The following is a 13738-nucleotide window of genomic DNA, read 5'->3' as shown; positions in this document are numbered from 1 at the left end:
GGTTCTTTGTCATACAGGCTGGTATGGAACTTTCTTTGTAGGCCAGGCTGGCTTCAAACCTCTTGACAGACCTCCTGACTGTTTCCCAGGTGCTGGGAATACAACTGTGAGTCACAAGGCCAAGCTTCTATTTTCTGTTTAGATATGGGCTGTTGTCTAGAGTTTTCAGATTTTACTTCTCTAAAGGTAGAGGTTGACTTAAGGTTTTTTTTTCTTTTTTTAAGATTTATGTATTTTTATTTTGTATGTATGAGTTTTGCTTGCATGTCTGTGCAGCATGTGCATGCCTGGGGCCTGAGGAGGCCAGAAGAGGCTGTCAGCCTCCCTGCCCCTCCAAGAACTGAAGGTACCTAGTAGTTGTGAGCCACCATGTGGATTGAACCTGGTCCTCTGCAAGAGCAAGTGATCTTAACCACTAAACCTCTTTCAAGCTCCTGAACTAAATTTTCTTAACTGGTTCTGTGTTCTACTAAGAGACAAGGGAAAATGCCCCCAGGCAAATTTTAAAGGTAGGTTTTAATGTAAAATACACAGTTAGTTACACTATAAAAAGGTCTATGATTAAAAATCAATCAAGGGTGGGGCTGGAGAGATGGCTCGGTGGTCACACACACTCGTTCCTCTTTCAGAAGACCTGGGTTCAGTTCCTAACACGGTGACTCACGGCTGTCCATAACTCCAGTTCCAGGGAATCTGATACCCTCTTCTGGCCTCTTGCAGGTACTAGGTATGAGCACATACATACATTAAGACAAAACACTCAAAAGATTAAAAATAATGAATAAAGTGTTGGAAAAATAAAGAAGGGACAGTATGTCACAATTTAAATTGCTGCTTAGAGCAGCCTCATGAAGGTGGCATTTGAATAGAGTTCTAAAGGAAGGTCTGGGCTAGGTAACCTAGAAGAAACGTCTTCAGACAAAGGCAACAGCCTTCACAAAACTCTGAGGCTTTATGGAATAAGTCAGAGTAATTGGAGAGGAAGTTAGAAATGATGGGCGAGGATATTAATTTTAAAGGGCTAGATAAATCATCAGAAAATTCTAGTTTTTTATAGAATATGAATGTAAACATTCAATGTAGTTATTATAATGGTGGCTTATCCAAGAATGAGGTATTTTAAACTAAATTTTAAGAATTTAAAAAAAAAAAAAGAATTCTATGTTAAGCGGGGTGATAATGGCAAATGTCTTTAAGTCCCAGCACTGAGAACGCAGAGGCAGGTGGATCTCTGAGTTTGAGGCTAGCCTGATCTGCAGCGAGTTTCAGAACAGCCAGGGCTACAAAGAGAAAAACCAAAGTGTATGTGTGTGTGTGTGTGTGTGTGTGTAATGTTATACATTATTTTTAAATGGTATTGTAACTGCTAATTATTTTGTTTTAAGAGTTTGTAATCATGATTTACTTTCTTGCTCCCCACCCCCTCTCTTAGGTGAAATTAACACAATGGATTTCTCCAGGCTACCCAAAATACGTGATGAAGATAAGGAAAGCACATTCGGTTATGTACATGGAGTGTCAGGGCCTGGTAAGCAATATGTAGTAATCATCTAAGAGCAAGCATGTCTCACCTGTGGTCAGCGTCTCCTCAAGGTGCCTTGGGGAGAAACAGGTTTCTGCTGACCCACATAAATGTTTTGTTACTTTAAGGTCTCATAGTGAATATGAGAGTGAAGTAATATGGCATTGTAATGGTTCATCCAGCACTAATCATGTACATTTAGTGGCCTGTGATTAAGATGCAACTTTATGATACCATGCTTGTTAGGTAAATAGAGCTTAATATTGTTAAATTTGAACTTGAAAAACCTATAAGGTTTATAGCTTGGAATGCACAGTGCTTTTTGGATAGTAAATGTTCAGTTAATGTCTAGCGATTTGACTTGAGCTTTAAGAATGATCTTAGGGCATTTCTTAGGAATATTACCTGTTCCTCCTTATGTTCATCTGAATGATTTCTCCAGGGATCTATCAGCTGACTACAAGAGAGAAGTCTGATGACCTGACACTGAGAATAGAAAGTAGTTGTAAATTTTATATCCATTTCATCAAACCTTGGAGCTCTGATTTTAAATAATTATCTCATTTCAGTATTCACTTTTTTGTTGTTGTTGAATATTCTGACTAAAAATTTGAATTACAATTTAGAATTGCAACCTGTTCGTTGATATTAAAATCCATTTTTCCTTTAAGTTTCATGCTGTAGTTTTTGTCTTGTTTTAATTATAGTGAAGGTAATGACACCTTTTTGGTGTACATGCAAATGAGGGGTTTAATTGGTGTGTTCCACTTTTCTCTTTCCAAGAGCTAAGTGAGCTCCAGCTCACTGGCAAGAAGAATAAATATTTCACTATTTTTTTTTTATCTCTTGTGATCACATAAACAGTTTCTCCTTAGTGATACACAAAACATGAAAACTTTTAGGAATAGAGCACAGGAACAGCATCAGAGAGCTTAGGTAAAGCTGTTGTGTGGAAATGTGTAGGCTACTGTCCTGGAGTTGATTTCCAAGTCTTATCAATAGAGAAGTGATATGCCCTGGATTTATGAAAGAGATTTTTATATTAATTATCTGATATTTCAGACCATCTTAGTTCTTTGTTTAGATACAGAAGTAAACAGGAAGTGAACAAACCTTCAGTTTCTAAAGCAGGATTAACTAAACATTCTTTTTACTCCAACAGTCCCTATCACATAGTGGTAGTCAGTTGTATCAGAGGCTAAATGGTAAGAATAGGCTCATTCTTACACATTCTACAAATGTGACGCCTTCTCTCCCTTCCAGATAAATAACTTCTGCTTGCTAGACAGCATGGTCCAAAATAGCAAGTTCTAATTCTGGCTCCTACTTGCGAAAAAAAAATAAAAGATAGAGGTCCTTTCTTAACTGAAAGTCCATACAGTGGTGTGCTGATTATAAACATGACTTATAACCATGTTATAAGAGGGATTACACATGCATGTATGGGGTGATGGTGTTATTTTGAGACAAGATTTAAAGTAGCCTGTGCTGGCCTTGAACTTGCTATATGTAGTATAGGCTGGTCTTGAACTTGCTATATATAATCAAAACTGACCTTGAAATCTGACACTCCTGTCTCTGCTTCCCAAGTGCTAAGGCTGCAGATGTATAAGGTTTTTGTTTGTTTGTTTGCCATAGAATTACCAGCTTATTGAAGGTCCACACCACAGCCAAGGAAACTTTAGAAGCACTGGCTTAAAGTAGTAAAAAGTAAAACTTTGCCTTATTGTTCTCATTCAAGGATAAACAAGCACAATAAACTGATACTGTATAACATTCTAAAGCTCTTACTTCCAGTGTAAGCTGTTTGATTGTTTGTTTGTTTGTTTGTTTATGGTTCCAAAACCCTTCATTGCATGTATTACGGTAACTTGGGTTGTTCAGAATGTACTTCATACTACAAGGTAAGAGTTTTCATATAGGGCTTCATGTGCTTAAAATAGGCTGCTTTTGTATTGCATTAATCAATAACTTTAGCCTAACAAGTTCATTTTGTTTTGTTCTTCGTATCATTTACTAAAAATAAATCTTTATGAGAAATTGTAACAGTTACTCCATAGTGGGAGTTTTTCTTCCTATGAATAAATGGGAAGGCATGCAACGCTGTTTATTAGATTAAAATTAATATAATTACTCACAGAACTTTGGATCAACAGTATCTTGTTCCTTACAGTGGTTACAGCCCGTGACATGGCAGGTGCAGCTATGTATGAGCTGGTGAGAGTAGGTCACAGCGAGCTGGTTGGAGAGATTATTCGATTGGAAGGTGACATGGCTACCATTCAGGTGTATGAAGAAACTTGTATCCTTTTCTGGTCAATTTCCTGCCACCTTCTGAGTGACGGTGCAAAGTAGAAGCAATAATAACCAGTGATGGTGCATGACAGGTACATGTCATAAAGGAATATATTGAGGGAGAGCTACTGGGAATTAGTGCCCTTAGTGAAGAAATTGGAATTACATTCTGAATTTTCATTGTTTTAACATCTAGTGTTAAAAACTTCAGGTAATCTAGTTGGAAATTTGTTTAGAAGGTTTCATACTGCAGAAGAAAGCACAAGTGGAATAATGATATTGGTATATGTGGTTAAAATTACCCATTCATGGTTTTTATTTAAAATAATAAATATGGATCCTTCACTGTTCTCAATCTTTAATGAATACTATATTCATTATAATAATGAATATTATAAATGTAGCACTAAGAACTCTTTACTTTTGGGTTGCTACATACTGATTCTTAAGCACAGGATCTCTGTACAGTTTTCTATGAAAAACAGGAGGGGCTTACAGGAGAGCCAGCATGTAAAGGTGCTTGGCGCCAAGCCTAGCAGGATGACTCTGATCCCTGGAACTTAGGCAAAAGTGGAGGGAAGAAACAGATGAGATGAAGTTCTCCTCTCCTTCCCATGCCTGCACTCATGAATACACAATAAACTAATGCTAAAAATTTATGTCCAGTAGAAATTAAAATGTAAAGAACTGGTCTTTTGAAACACTTTTAATTCTCAAGGTCAGCGTTAATTCTTAAGAGTTTTAAGCAGATTTTGCTTTCTTGTTATTCTTATAAGCATGCTTGGAGGTATTTCCTGTACGAATAGTAGGTACTAATGTAGAACAAAGTCATCTAAAAAGGAAATTAGAATCTCTATTTGTCTGTGTGCAGGTGCACATGCCTGAGGTGAAGGCCAGGAGACAACCTGAAATGCCGTCCAACATGACTTTTGAGACAAGGGCTCTCATTTTGCATAGAGCATGTAGAATAGGCTAGTCTTGCTGGCTGGCCAGCCCTAAGAATTTGACGCAGGCTCCCCAGGGCTTAGATTGGAAGAATATGCTTTTTTAACATGGTTTCTGGAGATTGAATTCACATCCTCATGTTTGCAAGACAACACAGAACCTCCCTCATATGTGCCAAGCATACATTCTACTACTGAGCTGTACCTTACCTCATAGTTACACTCTTTTTCACATGGTTTGTAGACTTAAAGTTAATGAAAATGTATGCAGTGACAGTACTCCCTACATTTTTTGGCCTCTGTTGTTGATTTCAAGACACAAATAAGCACTTTGATTAGTTGCTTGTAATGATTGTGTATCTTTATGTACTTCTGTACTTTTAGGTTTACTTTAGCATATAAAATAATGGGTTTCATTAAGGCATTTTTATAGATATATGTATCATTTTACTTTGTTTTAATTTAAATTGTGTATCCTAGCAAATAGAATACATATTTGTCCTTTCCATAAGATAACTTACTGTATACTGTATTCTGTACATGTTTGCCATTTTAAGATATTTGGATTGCAGAATCTAAAGATGATGTGATAAATATAGTAAAATGTAATGATGCAATCTAGAGATACAGAAGTGGTTTTTGAGAAATTCTTTTAACTTTTTATAGGTTTAAAAAATAATTTGATACTGATAATGAAAATACATATTTTTGAGACCTTTTATAATTATTTATAGGTGTTCTTTTTTAATAGCTACATATAATCCCAGCATATAGTATTATCATGAGTTAGTAACAAATACTATAAATTTTGATGATTTATAGTCTTTTTTTAAACAGTGCTACATTGTAACCATTTTTAATTTTGAAAGACCTTCCTAAATCTCAGTAAAAGTTTTATTAATTGTACTGCCAACAAATACTATAAAACAAGGCATTTCACTGTCTTTGCTCACTTTTAGGCTTTATCTTTTTTTTCCTAAAACATTTCCTTAGTTCTTAAATTTTCAAATTTTTTGGTCTAGGTACCACTGTTCTTTATTGAAGACTATTATTCTTTAGCGGTATGTTCAAAATTATAAATGAATGAGAGGCTTTTGCTTTTATTAAACCTGCAACTTCCAAACCGCGCAGAGGCATTTGGGCAGCTGTAGCAGACTCACGTGAAGGCTCCCAGGTCATTCAGAATTTTTGAGGTTCACACTGGAATATTAGACACTTCATCAGACTTGACTAACCACTTACATATTTTCTTGCATTACATTCTTGTCAGTGGCATCATGTTTGTGAAGCTGAGCTAAAATCCAACCAGGTAAATAAGTATTCAGTAGGCTTCCAGTCTTACTGTTGTCATTTAGGACTAAAGTTGAGTGTTTTTATTCTCAGTTTATAGTTTACAAGTGATTCTTTCATTGATATTCAGTTGTCATAATATACACATTTATCAGACTCTTTGGATGTGATTATTTATTACCTAGAAGTGTTTTTCCTTAGACACAGAAAAATATTATTGAAATATCAAAAATATGGAAAATCCTGGGAACTTATTTTATCTTTTTAAATGTCATTGCTCTTTTAAACTGATATTGCCTATTAATAGTATCTTCACACTTTGGTTTTAAGTTTTCCTCAACTGCTGTTTCTAGCTGGAGTCTCTGTTGGAGACCCTGTACTCCGCACTGGTAAACCGCTCTCAGTAGAGCTTGGTCCTGGCATTATGGGAGCCATTTTTGATGGAATTCAGAGACCTCTATCAGATATCAGCAGTCAGACCCAAAGTATCTACATCCCCAGAGGAGTAAATGTGTCTGCTCTTAGCAGAGATATCAAATGGGAATTTACACCCAGCAAAAACCTACGGGTATGTCGGTATAACCAGGAATCCCTAAAGTTGGGGAAAGAATATGAAATGTGTATTTAGTGAACTATTTTAAAGTCTTAATTTAAATAAATATAAACCATGGATATGGTTTTAATGCAGTTACTGGACTGTAGAACTAACGCTTTATTCTTGAGTTAGGCAAGTGATTTATATTACTAAATTAAGAGTAAGTCTACTTGGGTTTTTTTGAGCATTAAAGAGTGAATGCATTTGTTCCTTAGGTTGGTAGTCATATCACTGGTGGGGATATTTACGGGATTGTCATTGAGAACTCGCTCATCAAACACAAAATCATGTTACCACCACGCAACAGAGGAAGCGTGACTTACATCGCACCTCCTGGGCATTATGATGCCTCTGTAAGTACCACCTGGGCTTTCTTCTACACAGCGGCATGATCATATATGACAGTTACAGTTTAGTGCCCTGGAAGCATTAAAGCATTTCTAATATGTAGGTTTTGAGTGACTCCTGTTTTATTTGTTTATTTGTCCATTTATTTACTTACCTTTGTGATGACAGGACACAAGTCCAGAACCTCACACATACTAGGTAATCACCCTACCACTGAACTGTGTGAATTCTTATGGATAATTTTGTTTTTACCTGGACTTAAGAATACAATAAGCAGAATATACTATTTTTCCTCTCTTCTTAATTGATGGATTTGCCTAAATCTCATATTCATTAGATTTAGAATAGACCTGATTTTAACTGCCAGTCAGTATTTTACATAGTTAATTATATAGAAGGTTGTGTGGATTCTTACTTTAAGTCTACCATTTTTAACTTAATTTATTAACTTAATTTACTTTATTAATTTTATAGTCACCCAATGTCAGACACAATAGATTCATATCAGTCTTTGAATCTGAAGATAATTTTATTGAGAAAACTGAGAGCATGTAGTGTCACCCTAGTAAAATGCAATAAGCAGTTTTCAAAAAGTATTTACAGAAATAAGTGTGTGCTTTACAACATACAGAGAACACATGTTGGTTTGGGGTTCTGGAACAGCTGTCTAGATTTGTTCACTAGCTTAGAGACTTGATCATTCCAAGCAGAAGAATTGCCCTAGAGCAGACCATTCACGTGTTAACCAAACTATAGGTTTCTCCTGAAATTTGGAGTTATTTGTGAATAGTTGAAACAGTCTCAGTGTTCATAGATGTTGTCATATCACTTCCTTTTTAAACATAAATAAAAGAATATTAAGTATTTGTGAGCTCTTACATGTATTTTTTATTAAAGCAGTATGATTATTATAATAAAATAGGATGAAAAGTAAATGTGAATCTTGTATTTTTCCCTAATCCAAGGAGCATGTGTGACCTCTAAGACTTTTCTGTATATGCATGTACAGTTTATGTAGCTATTTATTGCTTGATGTGTTCCTTTCCAAAAACCTACCATACTTTTTATTAGTCAATGAGATTTATATATCCACTATAAAAGAGTATAATCATATATAAAGACACATAATAAAAACCATATGTCTCCCTTCTTACTTATATAAAAGCACTGTTGTATCCACAAGAGGAACCTGGGGATACCTATTTACATGTAATGATGCAATCTAGAGATACAGAAGTGGTTTTTGAGAAATTCTTTTAACTTTTTATAGGTTTAAAAAATAATTTGATACTGATAATGAAAATACATATTTTTGAGACCTTTTATAATTATTTATAGGTGTTCTTTTTTAATAGCTACATATAATCCCAGCATATAGTATTATCATGAGTTAGTAACAAATACTATAAATTTTGATGATTTATAGTCTTTTTTTAAACAATCCACAAATTTAACTACCTTTAAAATTCTACTGACTTTTTTGTTTGGTTTTGTTTCTCTAGGATGTCGTCCTGGAGCTTGAATTTGAAGGTGTGAAGGAAAAGTTCAACATGGTTCAAGTATGGCCTGTGCGTCAGGTTCGGCCTGTCACTGAGAAGCTCCCCGCCAATCATCCCTTGCTCACTGGCCAGAGGGTTCTTGATGCCCTTTTTCCGTAAGTTTGCTGTGTCCCACCGTTTGCCCCAAAGTCACCATATATACCTGTCTTGTCATAATCTTTGCAGAGGTGAGTTCTCTGTATTTAATACTGTGACGAGTTTTATCTACCGTAGCAATGGTGAATTACTTAACATCTGTTGCCAAAAATTAAGACTCAAAAGTTTTTTTTCCTCCACAGTCACAGTTTTAAAAACTTACTGAAAAGTAACATTTCCAAAAGACTATCTGTGACAAAGCATATAACTTTCTTTCTTATGTTGTTCTAGAATTAGTAGAGTGGTGTTACTATATGCTGCCAACAGTAGTAATTTAGTATGTTCTTTTCCGTTTTCATTGCTGAGAAACATTTTACTTTCTTTTTCTAGCATGACCTCATCATTTAATTTCCAGAAAACACTGGTTTCTGCCTCAACCTTGCATCACTAAACTCATCTTTAAAAAAGAAGGCAGTGCCTCACCCTAAGCAGGCACTCTTGACACTGACCTAAGGCCACGACCTCCCTGCATTCTCACTGAAGGCTCTTACTCTTCAGAGTTGCTCTTGAGTTACTCTTACTCTTACCCACCAAGATCTCTGTCCTTTGACTTTCTTGCTGTGACTGCTTCCTGTCTTGTATACTTCCTTACTCAGATTATCCTCCACAGTCTGATTCTTATGAGTACTTTCTAGTGGTATAATAAAGCTTTGTATTCCATCAGACTCACCTGGCAAAATCCCAACTATGAATCTGTCCAACTGTGTCCTTCTGCTTTGCACATAACACTGAGAAAACCCCCCAAAAAATCCATGGAAATTGATTTCTGTCCACACCGCTGTGTAGCAGTCCTGCTTTTTCTACTATAAATGTCTGCTCTTCTCAGCAGCTGTTTCAGGTTTCTCTACTTAATTCAAATATTCAACTCCATCCATGTCTCTTCCCCTTTCTCTGAGAAATCAGAGACTATGAAGCCTGACACTCCCTCCCTCCATCTCCCACCACTTAATGCACATTCCATCCATCTCTTTCTCTTTCCCCTTTTGGAGTTTGTCATATTTCTACATTCTTCAAATATTTCTCCCTCTTCTGCCTCTTTTTGTAAGTATCCTATTTAGTGAGAAAGAAGGAAGGGAAAAGGAGAAAACGGATTTACTTTACCCTGTTTATCCTTTCTACTTGTCACTACTTTCCCCCTCATCTTCATGGCCAAGCTCTTGAAGAATACACATGATCCACCACTTCTCCTCTCACCCACATGAATTCATTCTGCTCTGCACTTAGCATTGCTGTTCCCTTGAACTGATCTCATTTGTATCAACAGTTGCTCCTATACTTGATCAATTTAAGCAATAAATTTTTTAATTCCTCACAATTTTGAATATTGCCTAGCCATGATCCCCCTGCTCTTACCTGTTCACAACTCCTGTACGCTTCAATATTTCTTAGTTTTTCTCTCCTATAACTACATTCTGCCTCATTCCAAATCTTAGCTCTTTTAGGATGACCTTTTTACTCTTCTGACTTTATGGGAAGGTAAGAGTTTCCTAGGCCTTTTTCTACCTCCTTATAAAGGAGAGAAATGTGGTATGTAGTTTTAATTCATGTGTTGTCTTTTCATGAACAGACTTGTATAAGCATGGTCATTAGTGCTATTTTGTTTATCTCACTATTTTCATATAGCCATTCCTCGGGTGTCTTGTGGAATACACTTTCACTTTCCATCTACTGTAAATGATAGAGATAGTTAATCATAATAAAATATTTGCTAATTTTTGTTATTGTTTTGAAACAGTGAATCACTCTGTACCTCACACTTGCCTAGGATACTATGAAATTCAAGCTAACTTCCAAGTCATGGATACTCCTACTGCCTCAGCCTCCCAAATACTGGGACTACAGGCATGAACTGTCACATCCATCTTTTTTTGTTGTTGTTTGTTTTTTGTTTTGTTGGTTTAGTTAGTTAAGGCAGGGTCTCTGTGTAGCCCTGGCTGTCTTAAAACTCAACAAGTAGCACAGGCTGGGCTCAAACAGACATCCACCTTCTGGGATAAAAGGCATGCAGCATCATACCTGGTTTACATCCACCTTAAAACATAGGCAATTAAGCACAAATAAGTTGCCAATAATTATGTCAGCTATAGATTATATATATATATATATATATATATATATGTATATGTATAGAAATGTCTCAGAGTAATTACCTTAAGTATTTTTTTATTACTTATCTACTTTATTTGATAGTATATATTAGCACTCTAACTGAGTAATAACCATTTCTTTTGATTTTTGTTTTGTTGTCCTTCAGGTGTGTTCAGGGAGGAACTACTGCTATTCCAGGTGCTTTTGGCTGTGGAAAGACTGTGATTTCACAGTCTCTATCCAAGTATTCCAACAGTGATGTGATCATCTATGTAGGATGTGGTGAAAGAGGAAATGAAATGTCAGAAGTTCTTCGGGACTTCCCTGAGGTCTGTCTGTAGAAAACTCCAAAAAATCTTCTAGAGAAAATACTGCATATCAGCTGTCATTGGCAATTAATAGTTTATGCTTTTTGGGTAAAGAATAGTGCTTTTGGTTGTCAAGATACTTTCAAAGAATTTTAAATTAATATTTGTGATTGATTGTTATATTTTAAAAAATGAAAAATAAGTTATTCAAGGTTAGACACTTAAAAATTTATCATCTTTGTTCTCTCTTATGAGAAAGATGAGATTGATAAAACAAAAAAGCATTTATGTTTTGGCTGGGTATGGTGGCACGTGCTTGTATTTGGTAGGCAGAGCCGGCAGAGCCAGCAGAGCCAGTTCAGGGCTGGTCTGGACTACATGAGACAGTATCTAAAATAACAAACCCTAGAAAACCAAGCATTTAATTGTGTAAGCTTTACATGGGTTTTGTGATCTTGGTTATTGTAGTAACATTTTCTTTTTCATAAAATAATGGGTTTCCTTTGTCCTAAATGAAATTGTCCATTTGTCAAACAATACTGTGGAACAGGGAAGAGAGATTGGCATGATGGGTGATATTCTTAGGGAATTCTGACCAAAAGGATTAGACACAAACAAGTTTTGTAATTTTTTAAAGTAGGGGGAGAAACTAAAATGTTAACACTTACACTTAGAAACTAGAAAATCACTAATGGATTTTATACCGTTAGCTCACTATGGAAGTTGATGGTAAAGTAGAGTCGATCATGAAGAGAACAGCGCTGGTAGCCAATACCTCCAATATGCCTGTGGCTGCACGAGAAGCCTCCATCTACACTGGTGAGTTGGGAGCTGAATAAAAGAATTTAAACCTGTCCTGAAATTTAGCAATGCACCCAATCTTTCTTTCCCAAAGAATTTCATTCTAAAAAGCTCCCATATAATCATATTCGTAGCTTTTAAGAAATACCAAATTTTTTTATGTATTATGAGAATAAGTAAAGTTTTTAAAAGGATTTTTATTTGTGTGTGTGTGTGTGTTTGTGTGTATGCCCTTAAGAGGACAGAGGGGGTGTCAGATCTGCTGCACCTAGAGTTTCAGGCAGTTATGAGCTACCTAACAGGGTTTTGTGGACAAAGCTCAAGTCCTCTGCAACAGCAGCATGAGCTCTTTTATTTTAAATATATTTATTTATTACAATCTATCACTTTGTATCCTTGTTGCAGCCCCCTCCCTGTCTCCTCCCAGTCCCACTCACTCTCTCTCTTCTTCCCCTATGCCCTTTCCCTAGTCCCCCAATAGAGGAGCTCCTCCTCATCTTCTATCTGACCCTAGCTTATCAGTTTTCATTGAGGCTGGCTACATAATCTTTCTCTGTGGCCTGGCAAGGCTGCATCCCCCAGGGGGAGGTGATCAAAGAGCTGGCCACTGAATTCATGTCAGAGACAGCCCCTGTATCCCTTACTAGGGTACCCACTTGGAAACTGAGCAACCATTGCACTTCCTTCGAACAGTGGGCCTAGGTCCTCTCCATGCATGGTCCTTGGTTGGAGTATTGATCTCTGCAGGTCTGCCTGTGCCCAGGTATTTTGGCACTGTTGCTACTCAGCAATTAAAAACAAGGAAATCATGAAATTTGCAGGCAAATAGTGGGAACTAGAAAAGATCTTCCTGAGTGAGGTATCCCAGAAGCAGAAAGACACATATGGTATATACTTACTTATAAGTGGATATTTGCCATATAATATAGGATAAACATACTAAAATCTATCGTCCTAAAGAAGCTAAACAAGGAGGACTCTAGGGAAGATGATAAATCCTCATTCAGAAGGGCAAATGGGATAGACACAGGAAGTAGAAGACAAGGAATATGACAGGAGCCTTCCACACAGGACATTTGAAAGACTCTACCTACCAGGGTATGGAAGAAGATACTGAGACTTGTGGCCAAACTTTGGGCAGAGTGGCAGAGTCCTTATGGAAGAAGAGGGAGATAGAAAGACCTGGAGGGGACAGGAGCTCCACAGTAGAACAGCACAAGCTCTTCACCTTTGAGCCTTCTCTCCAGCCCCAAACATAAGATGTCTGTCCAGCTGCCCCAGTTGTCATTGTTGTCTTCTTCAGCTCCTCCCTGTCTTCTCCCCTGCACACCCACTGCTGCCTGATTTTTGTTCTGCACTTCCAGGGTCTTACACATACTAGGCAAGCACTCATGAGCTATATCCAAGCTTCTAGTTCTCTTAAAGATCATAAAACAGTACATTTGCCTAGTGTTTTTTCCTAATATATGTTGACTTGCATAGACTTCCTGATTTATGATCTACTGGGTTAACATAGTAATATTTATTTTGTTCATGAAAAAACAAGTTTCATTTTTGAAGTAGAAGGAATGCCTATCCAAACCTGGACATCCAAACCTTGATTTGGCCAAGTTCAAAAGTTTTGGATCAATATTATTTTGTCTGAATATACTTATTCAAGCATTAAACATTGGGAGCAAAATCTGAGAATAAATCTCTCTCTTTTAGAAGTGACTTTATTGATGCAAGGAATTTCTCTTTAAATTTGAGGTCTCATAGCTTTCTTAGGATGTATGGCAGTGTTGATAGATTAGATACTTCTTCCTAAGCCGTGGACCTTGTTAGTCTCTGAATGTGTTTGTTGTCTTGAAAGA

At 36.5% G+C, this 13738-nt stretch overlaps 1 protein-coding gene across 10 annotated transcripts in view; it reads left to right on the top strand.

Moving 5' to 3' along the window:
• Positions 1-13738, top strand: part of Atp6v1a (ATPase H+ transporting V1 subunit A) — a 55838-nt gene that overhangs the window by 22607 nt on the left and 19493 nt on the right. For 3 of the 10 annotated variants that reach the window (XM_060370456.1, XM_060370459.1, XM_060370458.1), the window contains 8 exons: positions 630-720; positions 1433-1528; positions 3696-3824; positions 6405-6619; positions 6862-6999; positions 8497-8648; positions 10943-11105; positions 11795-11903. In XM_060370456.1, coding sequence (XP_060226439.1) covers positions 1447-1528; positions 3696-3824; positions 6405-6619; positions 6862-6999; positions 8497-8648; positions 10943-11105; positions 11795-11903 — 988 coding nt within the window. In that variant the 5' untranslated portion in view covers positions 630-720; positions 1433-1446. Of the gene's footprint in view, positions 1-629; positions 728-1432; positions 1529-3695; positions 3825-6404; positions 6620-6861; positions 7000-8496; positions 8649-10942; positions 11106-11794; positions 11904-13738 lie in introns of all 10 variants that reach the window. The other 7 variants (XM_060370451.1, XM_060370454.1, XM_060370453.1 and 4 more) reach the window with 3 other exon arrangements.

The sequence above is a fragment of the Meriones unguiculatus genome, chromosome 17 (assembly GCF_030254825.1).
Source record: "Meriones unguiculatus strain TT.TT164.6M chromosome 17, Bangor_MerUng_6.1, whole genome shotgun sequence".
NCBI classification, from domain to species: Eukaryota; Metazoa; Chordata; class Mammalia; order Rodentia; family Muridae; genus Meriones; species Meriones unguiculatus.
Note: the sequence above shows the minus strand (reverse complement) of the source record. Positions and strands in the feature narration are given on the sequence as shown.